Genomic DNA, 21440 nt, shown 5'->3' with positions numbered 1-21440 from the left:
TATGGTTAAAAGTTGATTTTTTTTTTTTAATTTTTTTGAGTTTTTTAATTTTTTTTTTGTGAGAAGTGATATGATTTAAAATGAGGTAAAAGTTAACTTTTGACTTTTTTTAAAATGTTTCTAAATGGCCCAGAAACTATAGAAAAGTCAGATTTATTTGAAGATTTATGTGAGAATTTAATATCTTAAAATTTCACATTTCAAAATAAGAACTTTATTTTTATTTATCAAATTTAACACTACACAATGGGTGAAGTGTTTTTTAAAATTTGTCTTTATTATTGTCATGTAAGGTTTAAAAATATCATGTGATAATTTTTATAAATAGTATTTGTTCAAAAAAATATATAAAATTTAAATTGAACATAATATAGGCACACTTAGAATGAATGAATGAATGTGATTTATAAATTACAAATTCTTTGCAATTTTTTACGTATAGCATTGGAGGATTTTTTTTTTCTTGTTTTTTAAGATGATATAGATTTAAAATTAATATACTATTAATAACGCTTAAAATAAATGTAATCAACATATTTTATTTTGAATATGTTTGGATTGCTGCTCAGGAGGAAATTTTTTTTAATATAAGGGTGATGCCAATGGTATGAGGGTGATGCCAATGGTATGGTATCACCATTCAATACTCCGTTATTTTTTCTATTATGTATATGTAGCATAGTAGGATTTATTATTGATTAATAATACCATTTGTCAAAGGTAACCAACTTCTTTACTTGCTTGAGAGACAGGAGACACGAGGGCCTTTGAGAAATTGGTAAAACGTTAATTTTTTGACTTTTTAATTTTTTTCAATCACATCACACTTTTATTTTTTTATACAAATAAGTCAAAAAAGTCACAAAAAAATATCAAAAAACTAATTTTTTACTAACATCCTAAAATATCACATCATCTAATGATTTGCCACATCAACATAACAAATATCCACATAAATCTAGCATACACACGTGCTATATGCACGACGTTATCTTTTATTAAGACTATAAACGAGTTGAGTTAAATCGAATTTTCATATGTTGAACTTATTTATTAAAATTTTAACTAGAGTGATGAAAATTTAACGAATCGAGCTTAAGCCGGATTGGCTTAAGCTTGACTCGAGCTCGTGCCTGATTACGAGCCTTAACGAGTCAAGAAAATTATAAATTCATATTTGTCTATCAGACTAAAGTTATAATTAAAATTTTAATTATATAACTATATATATAATATATACAAACATAATTAAAAAAAAGTTAATATCTTACCAAACTAATAATATCTACCATTAATATTATCTAAATATGTTATCTATGTTTAGTTATTATTTACAAATAAAAAAATTTAGTTATCATTTATATTATTTAAATATATAAATAATATATTTATTTTAATTTTTATACATATTTTTACAATATGTAATATATAATAAGGGAAAATTAGTCTAGGACCCCTCTCCCACTTTTCATAATGGAAGAGATCTACAAAATTAATTTTTGATGTCTAAGGTCCCTAAACATATATCAGAGAAATTTGACTCTTTGCCCACGATTTCTATTCCTTTTTCGAACATTCCATCACCGAGTTCACTTCTTGTTGCGTACAAGCTACTCACTCTCAGTCCAATCCAATTCCAATTCAAGTCGATACACCCCCAAAATATATATATATATATATATGCTAGTAACAACTTTTCACCCAAAAATGGCGTCTAAAACCCTTGTTCTTGTTCAAACACGTCCAGACCCACGAATCGTGGTCTCGACGGAGCTGTAATCCTCCAAACAATTTCCTCAAATTCAGTCCGATGCAAGCTCGAATCCACATCTCCAATCTAACAGTCTCAATTGATCAATCTTCACGCCTCTTGCTTTTACGAACTCAAGGTTTCAATCACACATACATTTATTTGTTTGTAATTGGGTTTCATTTTGTATGTATTGATTGGTTTTAAGCTGGTTTTGTAGACTGCGGTGGTGTTGATCGGAGACGAAGAGGTTCACTTGGTGGCAATGCCGAGCAAGCAGAAGAAATTTCCGTGTTTTTTGTGCTATGCGGTTCCGTCCAGTTTGTATAATGCTTGTTTGGGGATGTTGAATTTACGGTGCCTTTCAATTGTGTTTGATCTGGATGAAACTCTGATTGTTGCCAATACTATGAAGTCGTTTGAGGATCGAATTGAAGCTTTGCGAAGTTGGATTGCACACGAAACAGATCCAATTCGTATGTCGGGAATGACTGCTGAGATGAAACAATATGTCGATGATCGAGCTTTGCTTAATTTCAAAATTTCTCTGGACACATCACAGAGAAATTTCAAAATTTCTCTAGACTCCCCAAATCCAGAGAAATTCTCAGACAAATATTTTCAGAGATTCTCTCACCCAGAGAATTTCTCTGGACTCCACAACCCAGAGAAAATTCCCAGACAAATATTTCCAGAGAAATTCTCTCAACCTAGAGAATTTCTCTAGACTCCACAACACTATTATTTCAAATATGGATATTTTTCATATACAAATCATTTATGTTTTGTTTCTAGTGTCATTAGATTGCATGAGAATAAGAGTTGAACTACTTTAAATGAGCAATTTTAGTCCCCTAGAACTGTAAGCTATGGAAGTGCATAGTATCTTAATTACCAACACTAATAATTTATTATGACACTGAATAATTACAGTGAAAGATTACATATGCTTAATAGTCTCTTTCACCTAGATCTTAGACCATGCTGTCATCAAAATTAAACTTTTGAAAATAAAAATAAAATCTAAGGATGTTAGGAAACTTTTAGAAAATAAATTGAAGTATTGGGATTTAGATGAAAAGAGAGGATGATGATGATGATGGGTTGTGTGCGCATGATTCTCCGTCTCATATCTCTTTATTTATTTTTTTTAATCTTAAAACACGTATCGCCATTAAATTAAGTTGCAAAATTTAATTTCAAGTGTTTGAAAATGAAGAAATAAAAATTGAAGAATGCATGGCATACCTGGAGCCAATCAGATGAATCCATGCAAACTTGAAGAGAAGTAAAACCCATTCACCTAAATTTAGCAATAAAAAGAAGCAAATTAAGTGATCATAAACAGCTCACTCCAATCCTTTTAAGAACACTTCATCACAATCCTTCTCTTTGAGTGCTCTATGAATTGAGAGAGAGAGAGCGAGAGAGGTTGGTGTTGAATGGGGTTAGGAAGGAAGAAGAAGGAAAGGGGCAGAGAGTTGGGAAATAAGAAGGGAAGAAAAAGGGAGATGGTGGTGGTGGAGAGCAGCTTAGGTTAGCATGCAGCAGAGGAATAGGACTAAATTACAAATTCACAAATACTGTTTACCGTCCCTGCAATTGACCTTAAAGAAAGAAATGTGCTGTGTTTCATTCGAGACAACCCAAAATCACAAACCTAATAGCAGTAAAATTCAAGTCAAGATGGATTAGCTTTGGAACATGGGTAATATTTCACCAAACAATCTTAATGATGAGATAAAGAAGCCACAGAGAAATTTCTCTGGAGAGTGGAAAGTATATAGAAGGTAAAGAAATTTGAAATTTCTCTGGACAGTCCATTAAAGGCTAAGGAGGCCAAATTTCTTTGGATTAATTTTTTCTGGATCAATTTTCTCTGGATCAACTTGAGGGACCTTAGACATTATGAAAATATTAGATGTCTTTTATACTATAAAATCTTAATACGAGGGACCTTAAAAAAAAACCCATATAATAATATATTTATTTTATTATATAAATAAACATTAAACCAATAACTAACAAACCGAGTTTTAATTTGTTTATACTTGTTTATTAAAAATTTAACGAATTGAATTTGAAAGGAATTCTTGCCGAGCCGAATTCAAACTATTCTATTCATTTACAACCCTATTAATAGATTTAAATAAAATATATATATATATATATATAATTATATTTGATTCATATTTTTTCACACTTTTTTTTTCACCTCCCTCAAAATTATGAAACAAGCGTAGTATAGTGTTCTGAAATAGAACTCCTGGCGCTAACCCTGAGCTTCTTCCATGGCAGTCCAAATAGTGTATTCGAATTCATCTTTACCAATCCTATATCCATATGCTTGGTCCCTCAGTCATCGAAATTCACAGGACGCTCGTCAAATTCGTCTCGTATTTAAACAAAATGCAAGTATTTGTGAAGAAATACCAATTACCAGACAATTCCAAATTCGATGCTCCGCAGAACCAATCCAAACCCTCAGAACCTGCAAGAACTGCAAAACCCAGTTCGATCCTTTTCTCAATCACCCCCGCTCTTGCCTCTACCACACTGCTCATTTCGGAGGTACCTTTTCAATTCCCTCTCTCTCTCCCTCTCTCGTATTATGCAGCTTGGATGCTTTCTGGGGTTGTCAATTTTCATCTGAAATGCCTAATTTTTTAATCTTCAATACTATTGTGGATCCTATTGCTAAAAGCTTGAACTTTGATGTTAATTCTTGGTTTTATCTAACCAATACCTAGTTTTTTGCATATTTAATTTGTACAATGGTGAATTTGGACTTGATGATTCTGAAACATAAGCATGTAGCTCCCTAGCTAGCTGGCACTTTTGGGTTACTGATAGCAAACGCATACTAATTTTTAAGACTTACATTTGCAGTTAGTTAGTGGAGTTTTAGCAGGTAACAATTTCATGAGCATTCTTGGGAAACAAAAAAGTGTGACAAAATTTCAAGTTTGAACTCACAATATTTTTAATTTTGTCATTATTTCACAGAGGATTCCTAACGAAACCAAACATTAAATAGCATTGACACATGAATTTTATTATTTGATAGCAGAAAATTTATATTGACTGTGGATTGTGTTAACTTTGTCTGCAAAATATGTAGATTGTAAGTTCTCTGTATTCTATATATTCAAATTGTGTAATAGATTACAACAAGACCCTAGATTATATAATCGTAACTCAGAAACCAAAAACGGAAAACACAATCACGCCTATAATAAGTACAATCACAATCATGCCAACTATAGAATATACATATATATTCTCACACACTCGCTCAAACTCAAGGTGTTTTAGCAGAAAACACTAAGAATTTGCTAAGAAGAAATTGAAACTGAGCGGTTGTGTGAGTCTTGGTGAAGAAGTTCGCCAATTGCAAAGCCGCAGAGACGAAAGGAAGTAAGATAGAACCAGACTGCAGATGTCGTCGAACAAAGTGACAATTAATCTCAATGTGTTTCATCTATTCATAGAAGACATTATTGTGGGCAATTTGAATAGCACTACGGTTGCCACAATAGAGAGAGGTAAGAGAAAATTGAGGGACACCCAAGTCAGGCAGGAGACAACGAAGCCAAACAATCTCAACAGTGGCATGAGTCATAGCACGATATTCAGCTTCGACAGTAGAGCGAGCAATAACTGATTGTTTCTTGCTTTTCCAAGAGATCAAGGAATCACCAAGAAACATACTGAAACCAGACGTAGACTTGTGATCAGTAACATCACCAGCCTAATCATAATTAACACAGGCTACTAAGTTTAAAGAGGAAGTAGAGGACAATAGTAATCCCTGGAAAATGGTACCCCTGAGATAGAGGAGAATGCGAACCAAAGCAGCTCAATGGATAGAGCGAGGAGCAGAAACAGACTGACTAACCATATGAACAACATAAGCAAGATCAAAGTGAGTGACAGTCAGATAAACTAAACAACCTACAAGCTCGCGATATAAAGTGGGATCATCCAGAGGGACACCATCAGTAGAGTTGAGCTTCACATTAAGCTCAATAGGTGTATCAGAAACCTTAGTATTAGTAAGACCAGCACGGTGAATGACCTCATTAGCATACTTAGCCTGAGACAGAAAATAGCTCTTTGGGAAAGAAGTAACCTCAATACCAAGAAAATACCGCAATGGACCCATATCCTTCATTTCAAAAGTGCAGAAGAGATGTTGCTTGACCTTAGAGGTAGCAGAATAGTCAGAGCCAGTGATGATCATATCATCCACATATAGTAAGAAAGCAACAAAACCAGCCAAGGTATGGCTCAGAAACAAAGCAGATTTGAAAGCAGAAGAATGAAACCCAAGCTCAGTAACAGTAGTTTGAAAGCGATCATACCAAGCACGAGGTGATTGCTTCTGACCATAAAGAGCACGCCGAAGACAGCAAACATATCCAGAGGAATGGTGAAGGCCAGGGGGAGGACACATGGAAACCTCCTCGATGAGATGACCATTAAGAAAAGCATTCTTAACATCCATCTGATAAAGAGGCCAATGGCGAACAATAGCGACAGATATCAAAGTATGGACAGTAGTCATCTTGGCAATAGGGGCAAAGGTCTTTTCATAATCAATACCATATTCTTGTGAAAAACCCTTGGCAACCAGGAGAGCCTTGTAGCGCCCAAGAGAACCACCAAAATGAGTCTTGACTTTGTAGACCCATTTGCAACTAACCAGATTCTTACCAGTAGGCAAAGGAACCAACTTTCAAGTACGAGTTTTGTGCAAAGCAGACAACTCATCCTCCATAGTTCGAACCTAATTGGGATCCTGACAAGCCTCCTTGTAAGATTGAGGTTGTGAAAAAGAATGAATAGCAGACAAAAACGTATGATGGGAAGCAGAAAAACATATATTAGACCAACCTAACCTGTTTGGAGGATAACGCTCTCAAGTAAAATATCGGTGTGTAGCAGGATCAGAGTCTTTAGAAGCAGAAAAGGTAGCAGCCGGGGCAGAGACAATTGGTGGAGGGGGAGCCTTACGACAAGAATAGACTACCAACAGAGGAGGAGAAGTAGCCAAAGGGGAAGCAGGAGGAGAAGTAGGAATGGCCTCGGGGGGGTTTGTTGAGAGGTACTCAACAGGCGAGGTGGAAGGTGGAAGGTGGAGAAGATAGAACAAGTTCAGGAGGAACAATGAAGATGTAATCATTAGACGGGACCTCAGAAGGATATGAGTCAATGTGAACCAAATCCGTTTTTGAAACTGGAGCATTGAATAGGGAAAGCTGAAAATAAGACAGATGTTCGAGAAAGGCAACATGGCGAGAGACATAAAGGCGACGAGAGATAGGGTCATAACAGCGATAGTCTTTCTGAGTAAGACTGTAACCCAAAAAAACACAGGACAGACCGGGCACTGAGTTTGGTCCTATCTTTACGGGAAAGAAGGACAAAACAAGCAGACACAAAAACACGTAGGAGGGAATAATTAGAAGGTTGGGAATACAGAGCCTGATAAGGAGATTGTCCAGAGAGGAGTAGATTCGGCATACGGTTGAGTAGAAAAGCAGCAGTAAGAACGGCCTCACCCCAAAATAGTGCTGGAACAGAGGTAGAGAGAATGAGAGATCGAGCTGTCTCAAGGAGATGACAGTGTTTACGCTCAGTACGATCATTTTGGGCAGGTGTATTTGTATAGGAAGTTTGATGAAGGGTACCTAAATTGGTTAAATACTCATAGAATTTGGTTTTAAAGTATTCCCTACCCAAGTCAGACCATAGCATTTTAATTTTAGTTCCAAACTGTGTAGTGAACATAGACTGAAAGGTACGGTAGATTGAGTAAAAGTTAGATTTATGAGCCATAAGATAAACCCAGGTATAGCGGGTACAATTATCAACAAAGGACGCATAGTATGCAGAACCCCCTTTAGTGAGAACAGGAGAGGGTCCCCAGACATCAGTATGAACGAGAGAAAAAGGAGAAACAAAAATAGAGGAACTTTTATTAAAAGGTAAAGCTGTCATTTTAGCAAGTTTACACCATTGACATCCATTAATTTGACCAGGAGAAACTTTACCCAATAATCTTGACTGAGCTAAAGACCCTAAGCGGTCAACAGACAAATGACCGAGGCGAGAATACCATGAATAAAACTGACTCGCCTGAGAATCTAACTGAAAAAATGAAAGTCAACAGGAGAGGTAGATAGAGGAAGATGCAGGCTTTCCACCACATAGAGATCTCCAACTTTATGGCCAGTCCCAATCTGCTTCTTAAACACCCGATCCTGCAAACAATAAATAAAAGATGAAAAGATAATATCAAAACCAGAAGTATCAAGCTGACTGATAGAAAGCAAGTTGATAAACAATTGAGGAACATAAAGAACAGAGGGAATTGCAACAACAGACATGACAGGGGGTAAAACAGACCCAATAGATAAGATAGACATACCAGACCCATTAGCAGTATTAATAGTAATAGGAAAAGAAGAGGGGATACAATTTTGGAGTAAGGAAAGGTGAAGAGTCATATGATGTGAGGCGTCAGAATAAAAAACGAGACAAAAGAAGGAATACCTGAAGAGGACCTAAGCAACCTGAATGAAGAGAGGTAGGAGCAGAGACAGATGAAGATGACTGAGAGGTGGACAAGATCTGTTGAAGTTGAGTCAGCTGAGTACTCAAGGAAGCAAATTAGGACTTGGAGCTGGAGTGGATGCAGTATAAGCAGCGGGGGGCCGGAAAAAACTCTGAGTAGAAGCTCAGGACTGAGATTGTTGAGAAGATGAACGTCCTTTCTGGGGACAGTTGTACTTCCAATGATCCTTCTGATGGCAGAAAACACACTCATTTGATGCTAAGGGCCCTTTTTTGGGTTTGGCAGTGGCTTGAACTGGTGGGGTCGATAATAGTGGAGGTTAAGCAAGAGCTAGGAAGACAGATAGAGACGGAGTCTGATTGGTTGTTTTGAGACGGGTTTCCTCGGAGAGAAGCTCACGAACAATAGCATCCACAAAAAGAAGAGGAGACCGGTGAAGGATGTCACCACGGATAGCCTCATACTGAGGGGTGAGAGCCGTTAAGAACTTCCCTAAACGACTCTGCTCCCGAAACTCAATATAAGCATCTAGAACCTTGAGGCTGGAAGGTTCCATAAGAGCCAAATGATCCCAGAGACCTGTCATTTCAATATAGTAATCTTGAATAGACATATCCCGCTGACGAGCTTCCTAAATAGCTGTTTCCAACTCATACCATTTGGCAAAGTTGGACTACTAATAAACATTTTGTAAGTAATCCCACACCTCTTTGGCATTGCTATATTTAGAGAACATCATCCTGATACGGTCATCCACAGGGTTATGGAACCAGGTCAAAACTTGAGCATTATCACAATTCCAAGTGTTATAGGAAATTAGATATCCTTCTTGTTTGGGATTCGATAGACGAGGAACAGAACCAAAAACATATCCCCTTTTTCGGCCGAGAAGAAAATTTCTCATAACACTAGACCAATAAGCATAGTTGTCACTTGTAAGTTTGCATTTAATAGTTTGAATTTTATCTTTTGTCATTGTCATGAACCAGAAATAATAGAGAAGGGAACTAATGGGGCAAAGTGATAAAACCCAATAAATCTGAGGGGTCAAATTGTAATAACCCAAAGTTGAGATAGAGGGGTCAAATACTGGTGGACTAAAATCTAAAAACAGAGAGTAGAGACCAGAGAGAGAACCAAAGCAAAGAAGCTTCGATCGACACTGCTAGAGAGAGAGAGAACTAGAAATTGAGCCAAAGCAAAGGTCGTTAGAGAGAAAGGGAGAGATCTCTCAAACCCAGACTAGAGTCGCGACTTCAGACCAAGCACCAGAAGTCTGTCGCAACTTCGGCGAAGACAGAGAGGGCTATCGCGACTTCGGAGAAACTCAAAAAGACCTTCATGGCTTCGGAGAAGACTAGAGAAGACTTCGAACAACAAGCATGAACAAAGAGAAAGAACTTCGAATGATCAAGGCCATACCTATGGTTTCGGATGTGGCTCTGATATCACGTAAGTTTTTTGTATTCTATATATTCAAATTGTGTAATTGATTACAACAAGACCCTAGGTTATATAGTCCTAACTTTGAAACCAAAAAAGGAAAACACAATCACGCCTATACACAATCACGCCTATAATATGTGCAATCACGCCTATAATATGTACAATCACAATCATGCTAAATATAGAATATACACATATATTCTCACAGATAACTGTGGATTGTGGTAACTTTGTCTGCAAAGTATGGGGAACTCATGATTCATCTCTCTTTTTTCTGTCTACATAATTCTCTTCTTTGGTTTCCATGCTGCCATTCATAGTAAATTGGTTATGGCTCTGAGAAACGAAAAAGGGGACTGTAAGTATATCTGCCTTTATGATGGCAATCCGATGTCACGCAGTTTGAATAGCTTTTGGATGCAAAATTGAAATAGAGGGAACAATATGAAACCCTCAGGACGTTAGCTTTTGGTCTACATTTCTAAGATCTATGGTAACCAAAAGTGCAGTTATTCAGAAGAAAATAGAGGTCAACCAAATCATCAAGTGATGCATTCCTTGGTGTAACATGTCACTTTAGTTATAGCAACAACAGATCTTATGCCATGCTAGAGGGTTGCCACGCGTGATGGGCATGCACATGATTGGAACTCTATGACAAGACAGACAGACAAACAGTATGTCAACGCGTAGAAGTTTGTGGGAGGGTGGGATAGAGCAATAACTTAAATTGTTGTGGTTTGCAAGAAGTCACTCAAAAATATGAAGTGTAATAGTTTTTCTTTCTTGTACATCCTCACCTATCAGTTAACTAATTTCTAATTTGTACATGCAATTAAATAAGAGTTACAATTCAAATTTATAGGTGATTGTAGAATCTCCAGAAAGTCCCTTTACAAAAGCAACATCTAAAACTATTTAATTGGTTTTTGGGAATTCTAAAGATTGACAAGGCTTCAAATAGGGGAATGCGAAAATGATATTCTCTCTTTACAATAGTATATGAACTATTGTTAAATATTCATTGTAAGAACCAAAAATTATTTCTGCAAGAAGACACATTCAGCTATTCAACCCATGTCTCTCTCTCTCTCTCTCTCTCTCTCTCTCACACACACACACACATTTCCATATCAACTGCCATTCTGTACTGTGCTAGCAATATTGCTCACATCCACAAATCTTGTGATGTTGCATTTTGCCTTGTTCGGTGAGACCAAATGGTCGTACAATATTGTTGCATCTTTTGATACCCATTTGCCACCTCAGGAGAAACAAAGAGGAAGTTTGAGAGCGTGCACTCTGGAGGCACCATGAATACACCTGACTCTGGTAAAGTTCTTCAATATTGGCATTGTTGCGGATCTGAAGATCCCTTTGACCCTGGATGCACCGCTGCCCCTCACTCTTCGTATGATGACTGATACAGTTGCCCAATCTCCCGGCAGTTATAGATTTGCACGAGTCACCTGAAATTCTTCATTGTATTTGGCTATCACTGAGGTTTGTCTGTAAAATATCCCCTCTGTACTCTAGTAAAATATTTTCTCGTATGATATCATTTAAACTATTTGAATTTGGTGGATTTTCTTTTTATGATTTCTTTACTTTAGTTGTATTCATTTGCCTGGATGAGGGACAATACCTCCCATTTGCAGCATCAACTATTGATTTGAAATCTTAAGCTGTGATTTGGATCTTATGCTCTGTTGTTTCAGTGAAACGTTTTCCACATTTTTTGGTGTTGGTACAATGGAAAATAGAAGTCAGCGGAAATTTCCATAAACAACACAAACTTATTAGGGTAGAAATGTTTTCCACTTTCCAAAAATATTTTTTGAACTAAAGTCTAACCAATGCCACAGCCAGCAGCACCCCCACCCCCACCCCCACCCCACCACCACTAATACAACCAAAGCACATTAGTTTCAAGGTTGCAAGACCAAAAAAAAAAAAAAAGAAAGGGAAAAGAAAAAGGTAAGTGAAATGTTAATGAAACCTAAAACCTAAATATTGGAAAGGGAAAGGGAAAGGGAAAGGGAAAGGGAAAGGGAAAAGAGAAAGGTAAGTAAAATAATAATGAAACCCTAAATCCTAAAATCTTAAACATTTCACCTACATTGTACACACTTCTTCTCTTTCCAAATCTCTCTCCAAATTCATGAACCAAACACAGCATAGAGTAAATAAGAAAGAAAAAAGGGAATAATGTAGAAGCTATATATATTATCCTTTTTTAAACCCACCATACATTCTTTCAGAAATCCAAGATCTTGGATTTGGGGAAGATAGTATGTGTTCTGCAATTCGTTGGATATACAAACAGAAAAGCCTCCTTGAGATCCTTGGTGACCTTCATTGCTTTATGGCCTATCAATAAACTCACTTACTATGCAGATGCATCTTCGACTTACTCTTTGTTATAGTTTTGTTGCTTTAATCTTGCTTTTATAATAGCTGAATGAAAGAAAAGTGCAAAAACACTGGAATTATGGTGGTTGGTGAAGTCGATATTAATACATGCATGTATGATTCACTTTTATGAATCTAGGTAGTGTTAGGTTCAAAATATGAAAGTGATGTTTTCATTTTCATCATAATATACTGTCGTGTTTAATTCATTAAAAAAACGATAGAACCATATGTAAATAGAATCATTATTTATTATTATAAGGGAATCATTATTTCATAGAGCTGGAAAAGATGACAATTTCATAATTTCATTTAATTCCAGTGAATTAAATACTAAAAAAATTAATCTTTTGATTTTTTAAATATTTTTATGAAACATTTTGAAAGTAGTTTAATCATCAAATCTTTTTGTGCAAGACTCATTCAGTGATTCCATTTAAAAATAGAAAACTCACTCAATGATATTTAAATTAATAATTGTGGTCTTAGCAATGAAAACCATCAATGAAAGCCATAAAAAATATTAGCATATTTTTACAAAAGGGGACGAGATTCTGTCAAATTGGATTGGACTGTGTTGTTGGGTATTGTTGGGTATTGGTAGGGCCATTACAACATCCCGATTATTTGAATAATTTATCTTATAATATTTTTTAAGCAGATCATTTATATAGAAAATTAGGGCAAATTACAAACACCCCCTCAAGATTTGGTAAAAATACAGATTTTTTTCTGAGATTTGAGAAATTACATCCCACCCCCTGAGGTTTATATTTCCATAACAAATTGTCCCCTGAGGTTTTTATTTTCATACAGATTCTTCCATAATTTCCCCTAATTTGTCATGAAAGTTTGACCCTCAGGGGGCAATTTGTAATTTCTCAAACCTCAGGGAGGAATCTGTATTTTTACCAAACCTCGAGGGAGGTGTTTGTAATTTGCCCAGAAAATTATATTATTTTGAAAAATACGCTTTCCATTATGTTTAAAGAAAAATGTGTTTTGATTGAGTGTTTAGTTTACTATTATTAATTAATTAGAATTTTTGCATTGATGCGATGCTTAGAGCATCTCTAATGGAGCTATTATTCAACTTGTCAAAGCTAAAATTTGACAAGAATGACAAAAGGAGGGTCTCTAATGGCCTGCTATCCTACTTGCTAAAGATAGCAGATGCTATATCTGTTCTCAAATTTGGCAAGTGAAACAGCAGCTCCCCAATTTGCCAGATCAGCAAATATCAACAAAAATTTGGCACCAAATTTAGTTCAAAAAAAAAAAAAAAAAAAAAACATAATTGAAACAGTAGGGAATCCAAAAAATTCAGAATCAAACCCAATTTTCAGAATTAAACCCAATTTTCTATTTTGTTGCCAAATTAACAAATTTCAAAATGAATTTGACAAACCAAAATTTGGTTTCTCTAAAATTTTTAATTTTTTTTAATCATTTATCACCAAATCAGATGGTATGCATTCATAATAAACCAAACCAAATCAGATGGATATTATCACAATAAACCAAACCAAAATAGGGTTCAGTTCTTTGAAAATCAAAATAAAATAAATGGATGAACAAAAATTAATGGATGAAAAAAAAATTAAACCAAAAATCAAAATAAATAATTAAGAAAATTTGAAAAAAAAAATATACCAAATTGTGTTCTTTGAAGAACCTTCTAGAGATGCTTGAGTTCTTTGAAGATCCAGTTTGAATCCATCGCCAGATTTGAGTTTCAAAAATCACGATCACTTCAGATCCACATCAACAACCAGAAAAATAAAGAAAAAATCAAAGCATATATATAGATGGAGATTGTACCAGAGACAGAGAGTAGACAGATCGGAGGTGAGGACTTGGAACCAAGGACAGAGCCGAGAGCGAGAAAAAGAAAGATAGAGAGAGATCGAAGAGTAGATAGATCAAAGAGTAGACAGATCGGTGAAGACTTGAGCTCAAGGACGGAGACACTCATACACAGACAGAGAGACACGTTTGGATGATGGAGGAGGAGAAGGGAATGGTTTGAGGAGAGGGAAGACAAAGAGAGAGAGAGGAAGAGTGAAAACAGAGAGAGGGGGAAGACAGAGTGAGAGAGTGAGAGGGAGACATAGTGAGAGAGTAAGAGAGTGGTTTCGATCATGGAGGAGGAGAATAGAAAGTGGTTTGAGGAAAGGAAGACAGAATGAGAGAGAGATGAAGAGGGTTGATATCGGTGGATTATTCTAGACAAAAAATATCAACCATTGATGAAAAATATGTGGACGGTGGAGATGCTCTCATTGTGTAGGAAAAGAGCCATTGTGCTCTGTTTGGTTTTTTTTTTTTTTTTTAAAAAAAACATTAATTTTTTTTACAACAACTATCTTCAAACGGCTATTTCCCCAAACAGTAATATTTTAAATTTCTATAAATTGAAACCCCCCATGTCAATTTTATTTCATACAAACATTTGGATTTAATTTTTTTTTTCTCCTCTCTTCTCTGAATTTGATTTCAGAGCAAACCTCTTAAATTATTTTCTTTTTAGTTTTTTCATCTAATCACTCTGGAAGGTCCATCAAAGACAAAGAGAGGAAAATCATTCACCATTGAAGAAGATATGGCAATTTGTAAATGTTGGTGTCACATTTCAGAAGACCTAATTGTTGGCAATTCGCAATCGTATGCTCACTTTTGGGGGAGAATTTACGAAAATGGATGGTTGGTTGTTGATTGTTGGTAAATGAATGATGAGTGAATGATGGGTGATTGTTGGTGGATAATTGGTGTGAGGATATATTTTCTGAGTACCAACACGTGGCAAGGTGACGCCGACGTGTCAGCCGAGGTGCCACGTGTCCTGGTCATGATGCGAAGGTGATCTCAGCAAGGCCGAGGTTATCTCTAAAGATATCGGAATCCGAGATAAGCGGATAAAGGACAAGAGTCCTAGAATAAAGAGGGAACTCAACCTAGATATGGACAAGAGTCCTAGATTGGGAGAAGACTTCAGTTTGGGTAAAGATAAAACTCTTAGAGAGTTTATCCTAATCCCACTGGGAGTCCCAGATTAACAGTAATCCTAAGTCCATTAGGGCCAGGCTCCTATTGGGACTAGGTTTATGTTGGCTATAAAAGAGAGGCACCTCCATAGGTCTAAGGTATGCTTTTTATGCTTAAGCTTGTGAGTTTAGCACTTGATTATCTTTGAGAGATATACTGACTTGATCGTCGGAGTGCCCCCGGGTGGTTGAACCACCGCCGGAGACTTCTCTTTCTGTTGCAGGTCAGCCAGGTGCCATCTATTCTGCTGGTACTCTCCAGCTGGTTACTAAGCGGGCAGTGTGGTCAGAAAATCACCCACACAATTTGGCGCCGTCTGTGGGAAAGAAAGAAGAATAGATGGCCAATGACGGACAGAAGGATCAGATTAGAGACAATGCTCTTGCTGGGAGTGGGAGACTTATCGATCTCGACGTTGAAGGACGACCGCAACACAGAAACTCGTGACCAGAGTCACGGAGTGAAAGACGCCGGCCAGGAAGGTAACGCACCAAAGACAACAGATCGAAGCGGATACTACAACGAAGATGACCTCCAGGTATGGAAGGATAGATACCTGCGGAGGAACGAAGACCCTTCCAGAAGGGATACAAAGACAGGGGGCATGAGCGCTCCCAAGGAGATAACATTCAAGTATAGAAGAGCTCAACCTGAGTGAGCAAATCCCGGATCCCAGATCCCAGAAGATATGATCTCGGCCTAGATGAGTAGGCCCGAGAAAAGAAGAGCTCAACCTGAGTGAGCAGATCCAAGATTCCAGAAGATAAGATCGCGAGACCTGAGTCCGAGAATAGAAGAGCACAATGAGCAGATCTCAGATCCCAGAAGATAAAAAGGAAACACACAAGATCAGACTAAAGTTTGCCAGAATTGAGAAGTATACTAGGGCCGAGGAGGACATGCCGGGAACAAAGGCGTCGGAACAAGAAAAGAGAAACGGCTCGCCGATGCGAGGCCGAAAAATCAAACTCAGGTTGGAGTCAAGTAAGATCAATAGAGAAACCAAGGCCGACTACCTCGGCTTGAATTAAACCTCGGCGACAAGGTCGAAGCTGTATGTATAATGAGAACCCAAGTGGATTTTAAGTTCACACTGGGGAGGCAGAGAGAAGAAGAATATGTTTAACGCTTGTTGAAATTTGTAACAATTTACAAGTTGAAGTTAAGCCGAGATAATTGTTTATCTTCACTTGTTGAAATTTGTAGCAATTTACAAGTTGAAGTTAAACCGAAGTAATGTTTAACGTTTGTTGAAATTTGAAGCAATTTACAAGTTGAAGTTAAGCCGAGATAATTGTTTATCTTCACTTGTTGAAATTTGTAGCAATTTACAAGTTGAAGTTAAACCGAAGTAATACTTAACGCTTGTTGAAATTTGTAGCAATTTACAAGTTGAAGTTAAGCCGAGATAATTGCTTATCTTCACTTGTTGAAATTTGTAGCAATTTACAAGTTGAAGTTAAGCTGAGATCATTGTTTACCTTCACTTGTTGAAATCTGTAGCAATTTACAAGTTGAAGTTAAGCCGATATATATTGTTTAATACTTGTGAAAATTTGTAGCAATTTACAAGTAGATCATTGTTTAGCACTTGTTATAACTTAAGAAAAGTTTACGAAGTTGAGATTAAACTAGTATATGTTTATCCTTGTTGAAATTTGTAAGCAATTTACAAGATAAGTACTTGCCGAAGTAAAACGTCAGGTGGCATAATCGAGGTATGTCACCCCGAGAAGATTGCACAAAGAAGGAAAAGTACATAAGATATTGTAACAACCCTCATACTGTTTACTGATTAATGACTGATTGATTACCGATAATCACTGATTACTGCTAAACGGAACTGATAATGACTGATAACTGACTGATAATTGAACTGATTAAAAGTACTGAACTGACTGACTGAAATTGGAAACCGAATTGATTGAGTATATGTTAGTTAAACTGCATTCTATCTGTTTGACTGTATGATTATCTGTTCATGCTTATATGTTTAAACTGTAAATTGAAGGCCATATCGGCGGCCGAATTAGAAACCGATTGATGTTCCATGATCCTTAGAATTAATGTGATTTTATGGTATAATTATCTGAAAATTGATTAGGTATGATTAAATTAAGCTAATTAAAGAGTTGGACTTAATTACCGTTTTGCCCTTGAGTGGGCCACTATCTCACACATCTTTAAGCCTTGTATACACTCATACACTTGAGCCAAAGACAACATTTCCTCAGCCATTTCCCCTCTCATTGCCGACCATAGAGAGAGAAAAACTAGAGGAGTGGAGTTCATCTCAATTTTGCTTGTAAATTGCTTGGTAATTGAAGAAATTGTTGAAGTGATTGCATATTTGAGCTCCTTCTTGAAATACAAGACTAAAGGTAGCTCCATTGTCTTCTTATTCATGTTTTGAGTGGATTCTTGCATGATTCATGTTAATTTGTAGAGCTAAGTCATGATTTGGTTCATTAATGGTGGATTGAAGCTCATCTCTTGCATGCATGTTAGTATTGTTGCATTTTGAGGTTGATTACACGGACATTAGTACATGCATGCTCACATTGTTGTTATAGACCATGTTTTCATCTGGTTTTGAAATGAAATGAGCTCATTTGAGCAAGCTTTGGAGCTTTAATTTGGTTTAAAACTCATCCTTGCATGTTTGAATGTTGTTCTTGAAAATGGGTTTGAATATGGTTTTAATTGACTCACATTTGGGGCTTGAATTCATAAATTGAGCTTTGAAACTTGTTATACATTGAATTTAGTTATGTTTTCCAGAATTTGGGCCCAAGAGGTCGAGTTTGGAGTGGTAGAATGCTTGGTTTGAGCTTGGGAGGCAAATCTGGAAATTCCAGATTTGGCTTCCTCGCTCGAGCGAAGGGTTCCCCGCTCGAGCGAGCACCTTTGTCCAGGGATCCGCTCGAGCGACCATCGAGCGGCCATCGCGCGTAAAATCTCAGCATCCAGTATTTTTACTGTTTTGCAGACCGCTCGAGCGAAGGATTACTCGCTCGAGCGAAGCCTTTGATTTTGGACGTACGCTCGAGCGGAGAAAGTCTCGCTCGAGCGAGGTTCCTATTTTCAGCAAACTGTGCAAAATGTTTTCTAAGTGTATTTTTGCATCCTCATCCCATCCTAGGCATTTTTAGGCCTAGTTTAAGACATTTAGATGAGGATATCGTTGTAGAACACACCAAGGCAAATTAGGGATTAAGTTATGATATTTCCCAACTGTGTAGCTTAGTGTGTGTTCAACCTGTGAACTGTGTAGGGTTGGCAACTGGGGAGACACGCTCTAGCATACTGTAGCCCAGAACTCTGTGAGTAACAATTGTGTAAAGATATGTTCAACTGATATCTTTTGAATACTGAACTGAACTGTTTACTGAACTGGTATTATTTACTGAATGAATGTATGTCCTTTATTTCTGAACTGTACTGTGGCATCCTTAGTACTTACTGTTTACTGTTACTGTTACTGCGACAGAATTCTCTGTCGGTTCCCTCGTGGAACCACTACTGTTTACTGACTGATGGCCATCATTACTGTTCGGTCTTTCAAGACCTACTGTTACTGTTATGCTAATGGATGTACCACATATGACTGTTTACTGTACTGAACAACTGAAGTACTGATTGAATTGAACTGTTTTCATTACCGTAAGGACATTCATTCTAAACCTCTTTACGCATTATGTTATTCACTGGGCTTTAACTCACTGCTCATATATATATGTAGGTGTATAGGCACCAGACCGCGGCTAGGAGCGTCAGGGTTACTCCAGTTTTGTCAAGCCAGCCTTTGTGCCTCATTGCGAGGTTCCGAGCCTATCTGTTAAGGCTTAGGGGTCTTTTACAATTCCCCCTCCTGTACTGTTTTACTGTTCTGTATAGACGGAATGTTTACCGTACTGTTATCAAGGGATTAGGTCCCTGTACTGTGTGACTGTAAATTTTGTATAGACTGTACTGTTTGTGTATGTATGAATGCATGAAAAATCTTTTTGGCATACAGACTGTCACAGCTCAATGGACACTATTTACTTACTGTATTGGCTTCCGCCAGGCCCTGTACTCTGTTTTACTGTATTACTGTTAAGCAGGCCTTCGGTAATCTTGGATTACTGGCCGGTTACGGTGCTAAACCCATAGGGCCGGGTTTGGGTCGTGACAGATATGCAAAAATATTCTAAGTATAGAATCATGCGAGAGCAGTTAGAAGAAGATCAAGACAGAATTCATGGTGATTGACACGCCCTCGCCATACAATATCATCTTGGGAAGGCCATGATTGCATGCAATGGGGGCAGTTCCCTCAACGTTGTATCAACTACTGCGGTTCCCAACAGAACATGGGGTTAAAAAAGTCAGAGGGGATCAACTACAGGCGGATAATTGCTCCATGGCAGCAATGAAATCTACCTACAGCATTCGAGAATCAGAGAAGGTAGAGATTGAAAACGAGGACATAGAGGTCCTAGATGATGTCGGCAAGGAGCCAGCTGAGAGGAGAGAAGAGGCACTGAAAATCCTAAGGAGGGGGATGAAGAACGCTTCTTTCTTCTCGGCTCAGGCTTAGCCGAAGAAGAAGAAAGAGAATTGGAAGTTTTTTTTTAGAGCAAACATTGAGGTATTTGCTTAGACACCTTACGAAATGCCTGGCATTGACCCCGAGGTCACTTGCCACCAACTGAACGTCGATAGGTCGGCCAAACCTGTAATCCAACGAGCAAGAGGACCGACGTTGATGCACGTCGAAGCAGTAGAGGAAGAAGTAGACAGACTTCTAGAGCCTAGGACCATCCGAGAAATCAATTACCCGACATGGCTATCAAATACAGTGGAAGAAGGAATGATAATCAAGGAGCAAGGAATGTTAACATCGGCCAACAACAGACATTTTTCAGAAGCAAAAAAGGTTGCATATGCAAAGAAAACAAAAGTACAAAGATGAAGACCCTAAGAACTAGGGACTAGGGTAAGAACATCGGACTAATCTACTATAACGGTTGACGGTGGTTCAGCATTGGCAGTCAGCTGGGAGAGCTTCTCTACCATTATCTCGGCAACAATTTCAAGAAGGAAACAAAACTACTCGGCATCAATGGCAGGATATAGAAGACAGTTGGGAAGACTTCTCAACAGCCTTCTCGGCCTTGAGCTCAGCATCGATCTCCCGAAGAGTTTGATCAAGGCTCTTCTCGGCGATTGGCACCTCGGAGTTTGAAGGCAAGGATTGAAAGCAAGAATCTGGAAAAAGACACAGAAAACAGAAACAAGAATGTAATTCGTAATGGTGATGAAGCTATCAGGAAATCAAGACAAAAAGATTGCACAAGTGTGTCAAGCCAAGAACAGTGGTAGAAATCAACAGATGTGTGAACATTGTGTGTTCAAGAAGATGATTTGGAAATAACGGGTAAAACAGCAATGGTGATTAACAATGAAGCAGAGCTTCTTGGAAAGCAACAAGAAATAAAACCAGGAGGAATGGTGACTTACCAGAAAAAGGGAAGCCGGAATGAGAATTACCGAAGTCTAACGACAATGACAGAATGGCATAAGCTTCACCGAAGGAGAGGAACGAAGACAGTTGCAGAAGCTTGAAAGCTTGAAACAATAACGGATTTAAGCAAAAGAGCTAGAAAGAGAAAAAGCCAGAGGATTGAATGAAAAAAGAGAAAAATAGTCAAGAAGACGACAAAGTTCAAGAATAAAGCCAAGTGCACAGGCACTAAGTAAGTATGTGAAGAACAAGAAAGTAATGACCCAGACACGATGCTAGCAACAGAAAGCGGATATGACAAGAACAGTGCCAGGCATTCAAACAATTCAAAACTTGAAGACAGACGAAAATAGAAGGCAACAGATGGCAAGTAAACAGATTCAGAAGAGTTTATGAAAGATTGAGCTTAATAGCAAGTAAAGAGTTTATAAACCAACAAAGTGAAATGAACGCTGATATGAAAACCGCCGGAGTCAAATAGATGATTGGAAATCGGGAACTCACCAGAGAGCGTGAGTGGAGCAGTTGCAAAAGCTCTTGGAGTTTACGAATTAATGAAACCAGAACCTCGGCAAGGAGGTGCGATCTCAAGTAGCCTGAAAAGCATGAAGCTTGATACTTGACAGAAGTGGACAGTAAAGTCCAGGGAACTTTGAGGTCGGCGAGTTTGATCTCGGACAGAGGGGCACAGATGAACG

General features: G+C 37.5%; 1 protein-coding gene across 1 annotated transcript; it reads left to right on the top strand.

Moving 5' to 3' along the window:
- Positions 1-3950: 3950 nt before the first annotated feature.
- On the top strand, positions 3951-11478 carry LOC114309004 (carboxypeptidase). The gene is made up of 2 exons (XM_028254691.2): positions 3951-4321; positions 11046-11478. Exons 1-2 carry the CDS (start codon positions 4042-4044, stop codon positions 11198-11200), a joined length of 435 nt encoding a protein of 144 aa, XP_028110492.2. The 5' UTR covers positions 3951-4041; the 3' UTR covers positions 11201-11478.
- Positions 11479-21440: the final 9962 nt, after the last annotated feature.

The sequence above is a fragment of the Camellia sinensis genome, chromosome 1 (genome assembly GCF_055761805.1).
Source record: "Camellia sinensis isolate YWXY chromosome 1, ASM5576180v1, whole genome shotgun sequence".
Taxonomy (NCBI): Eukaryota; Viridiplantae; Streptophyta; class Magnoliopsida; order Ericales; family Theaceae; genus Camellia; species Camellia sinensis.
Note: the sequence above shows the minus strand (reverse complement) of the source record. Positions and strands in the feature narration are given on the sequence as shown.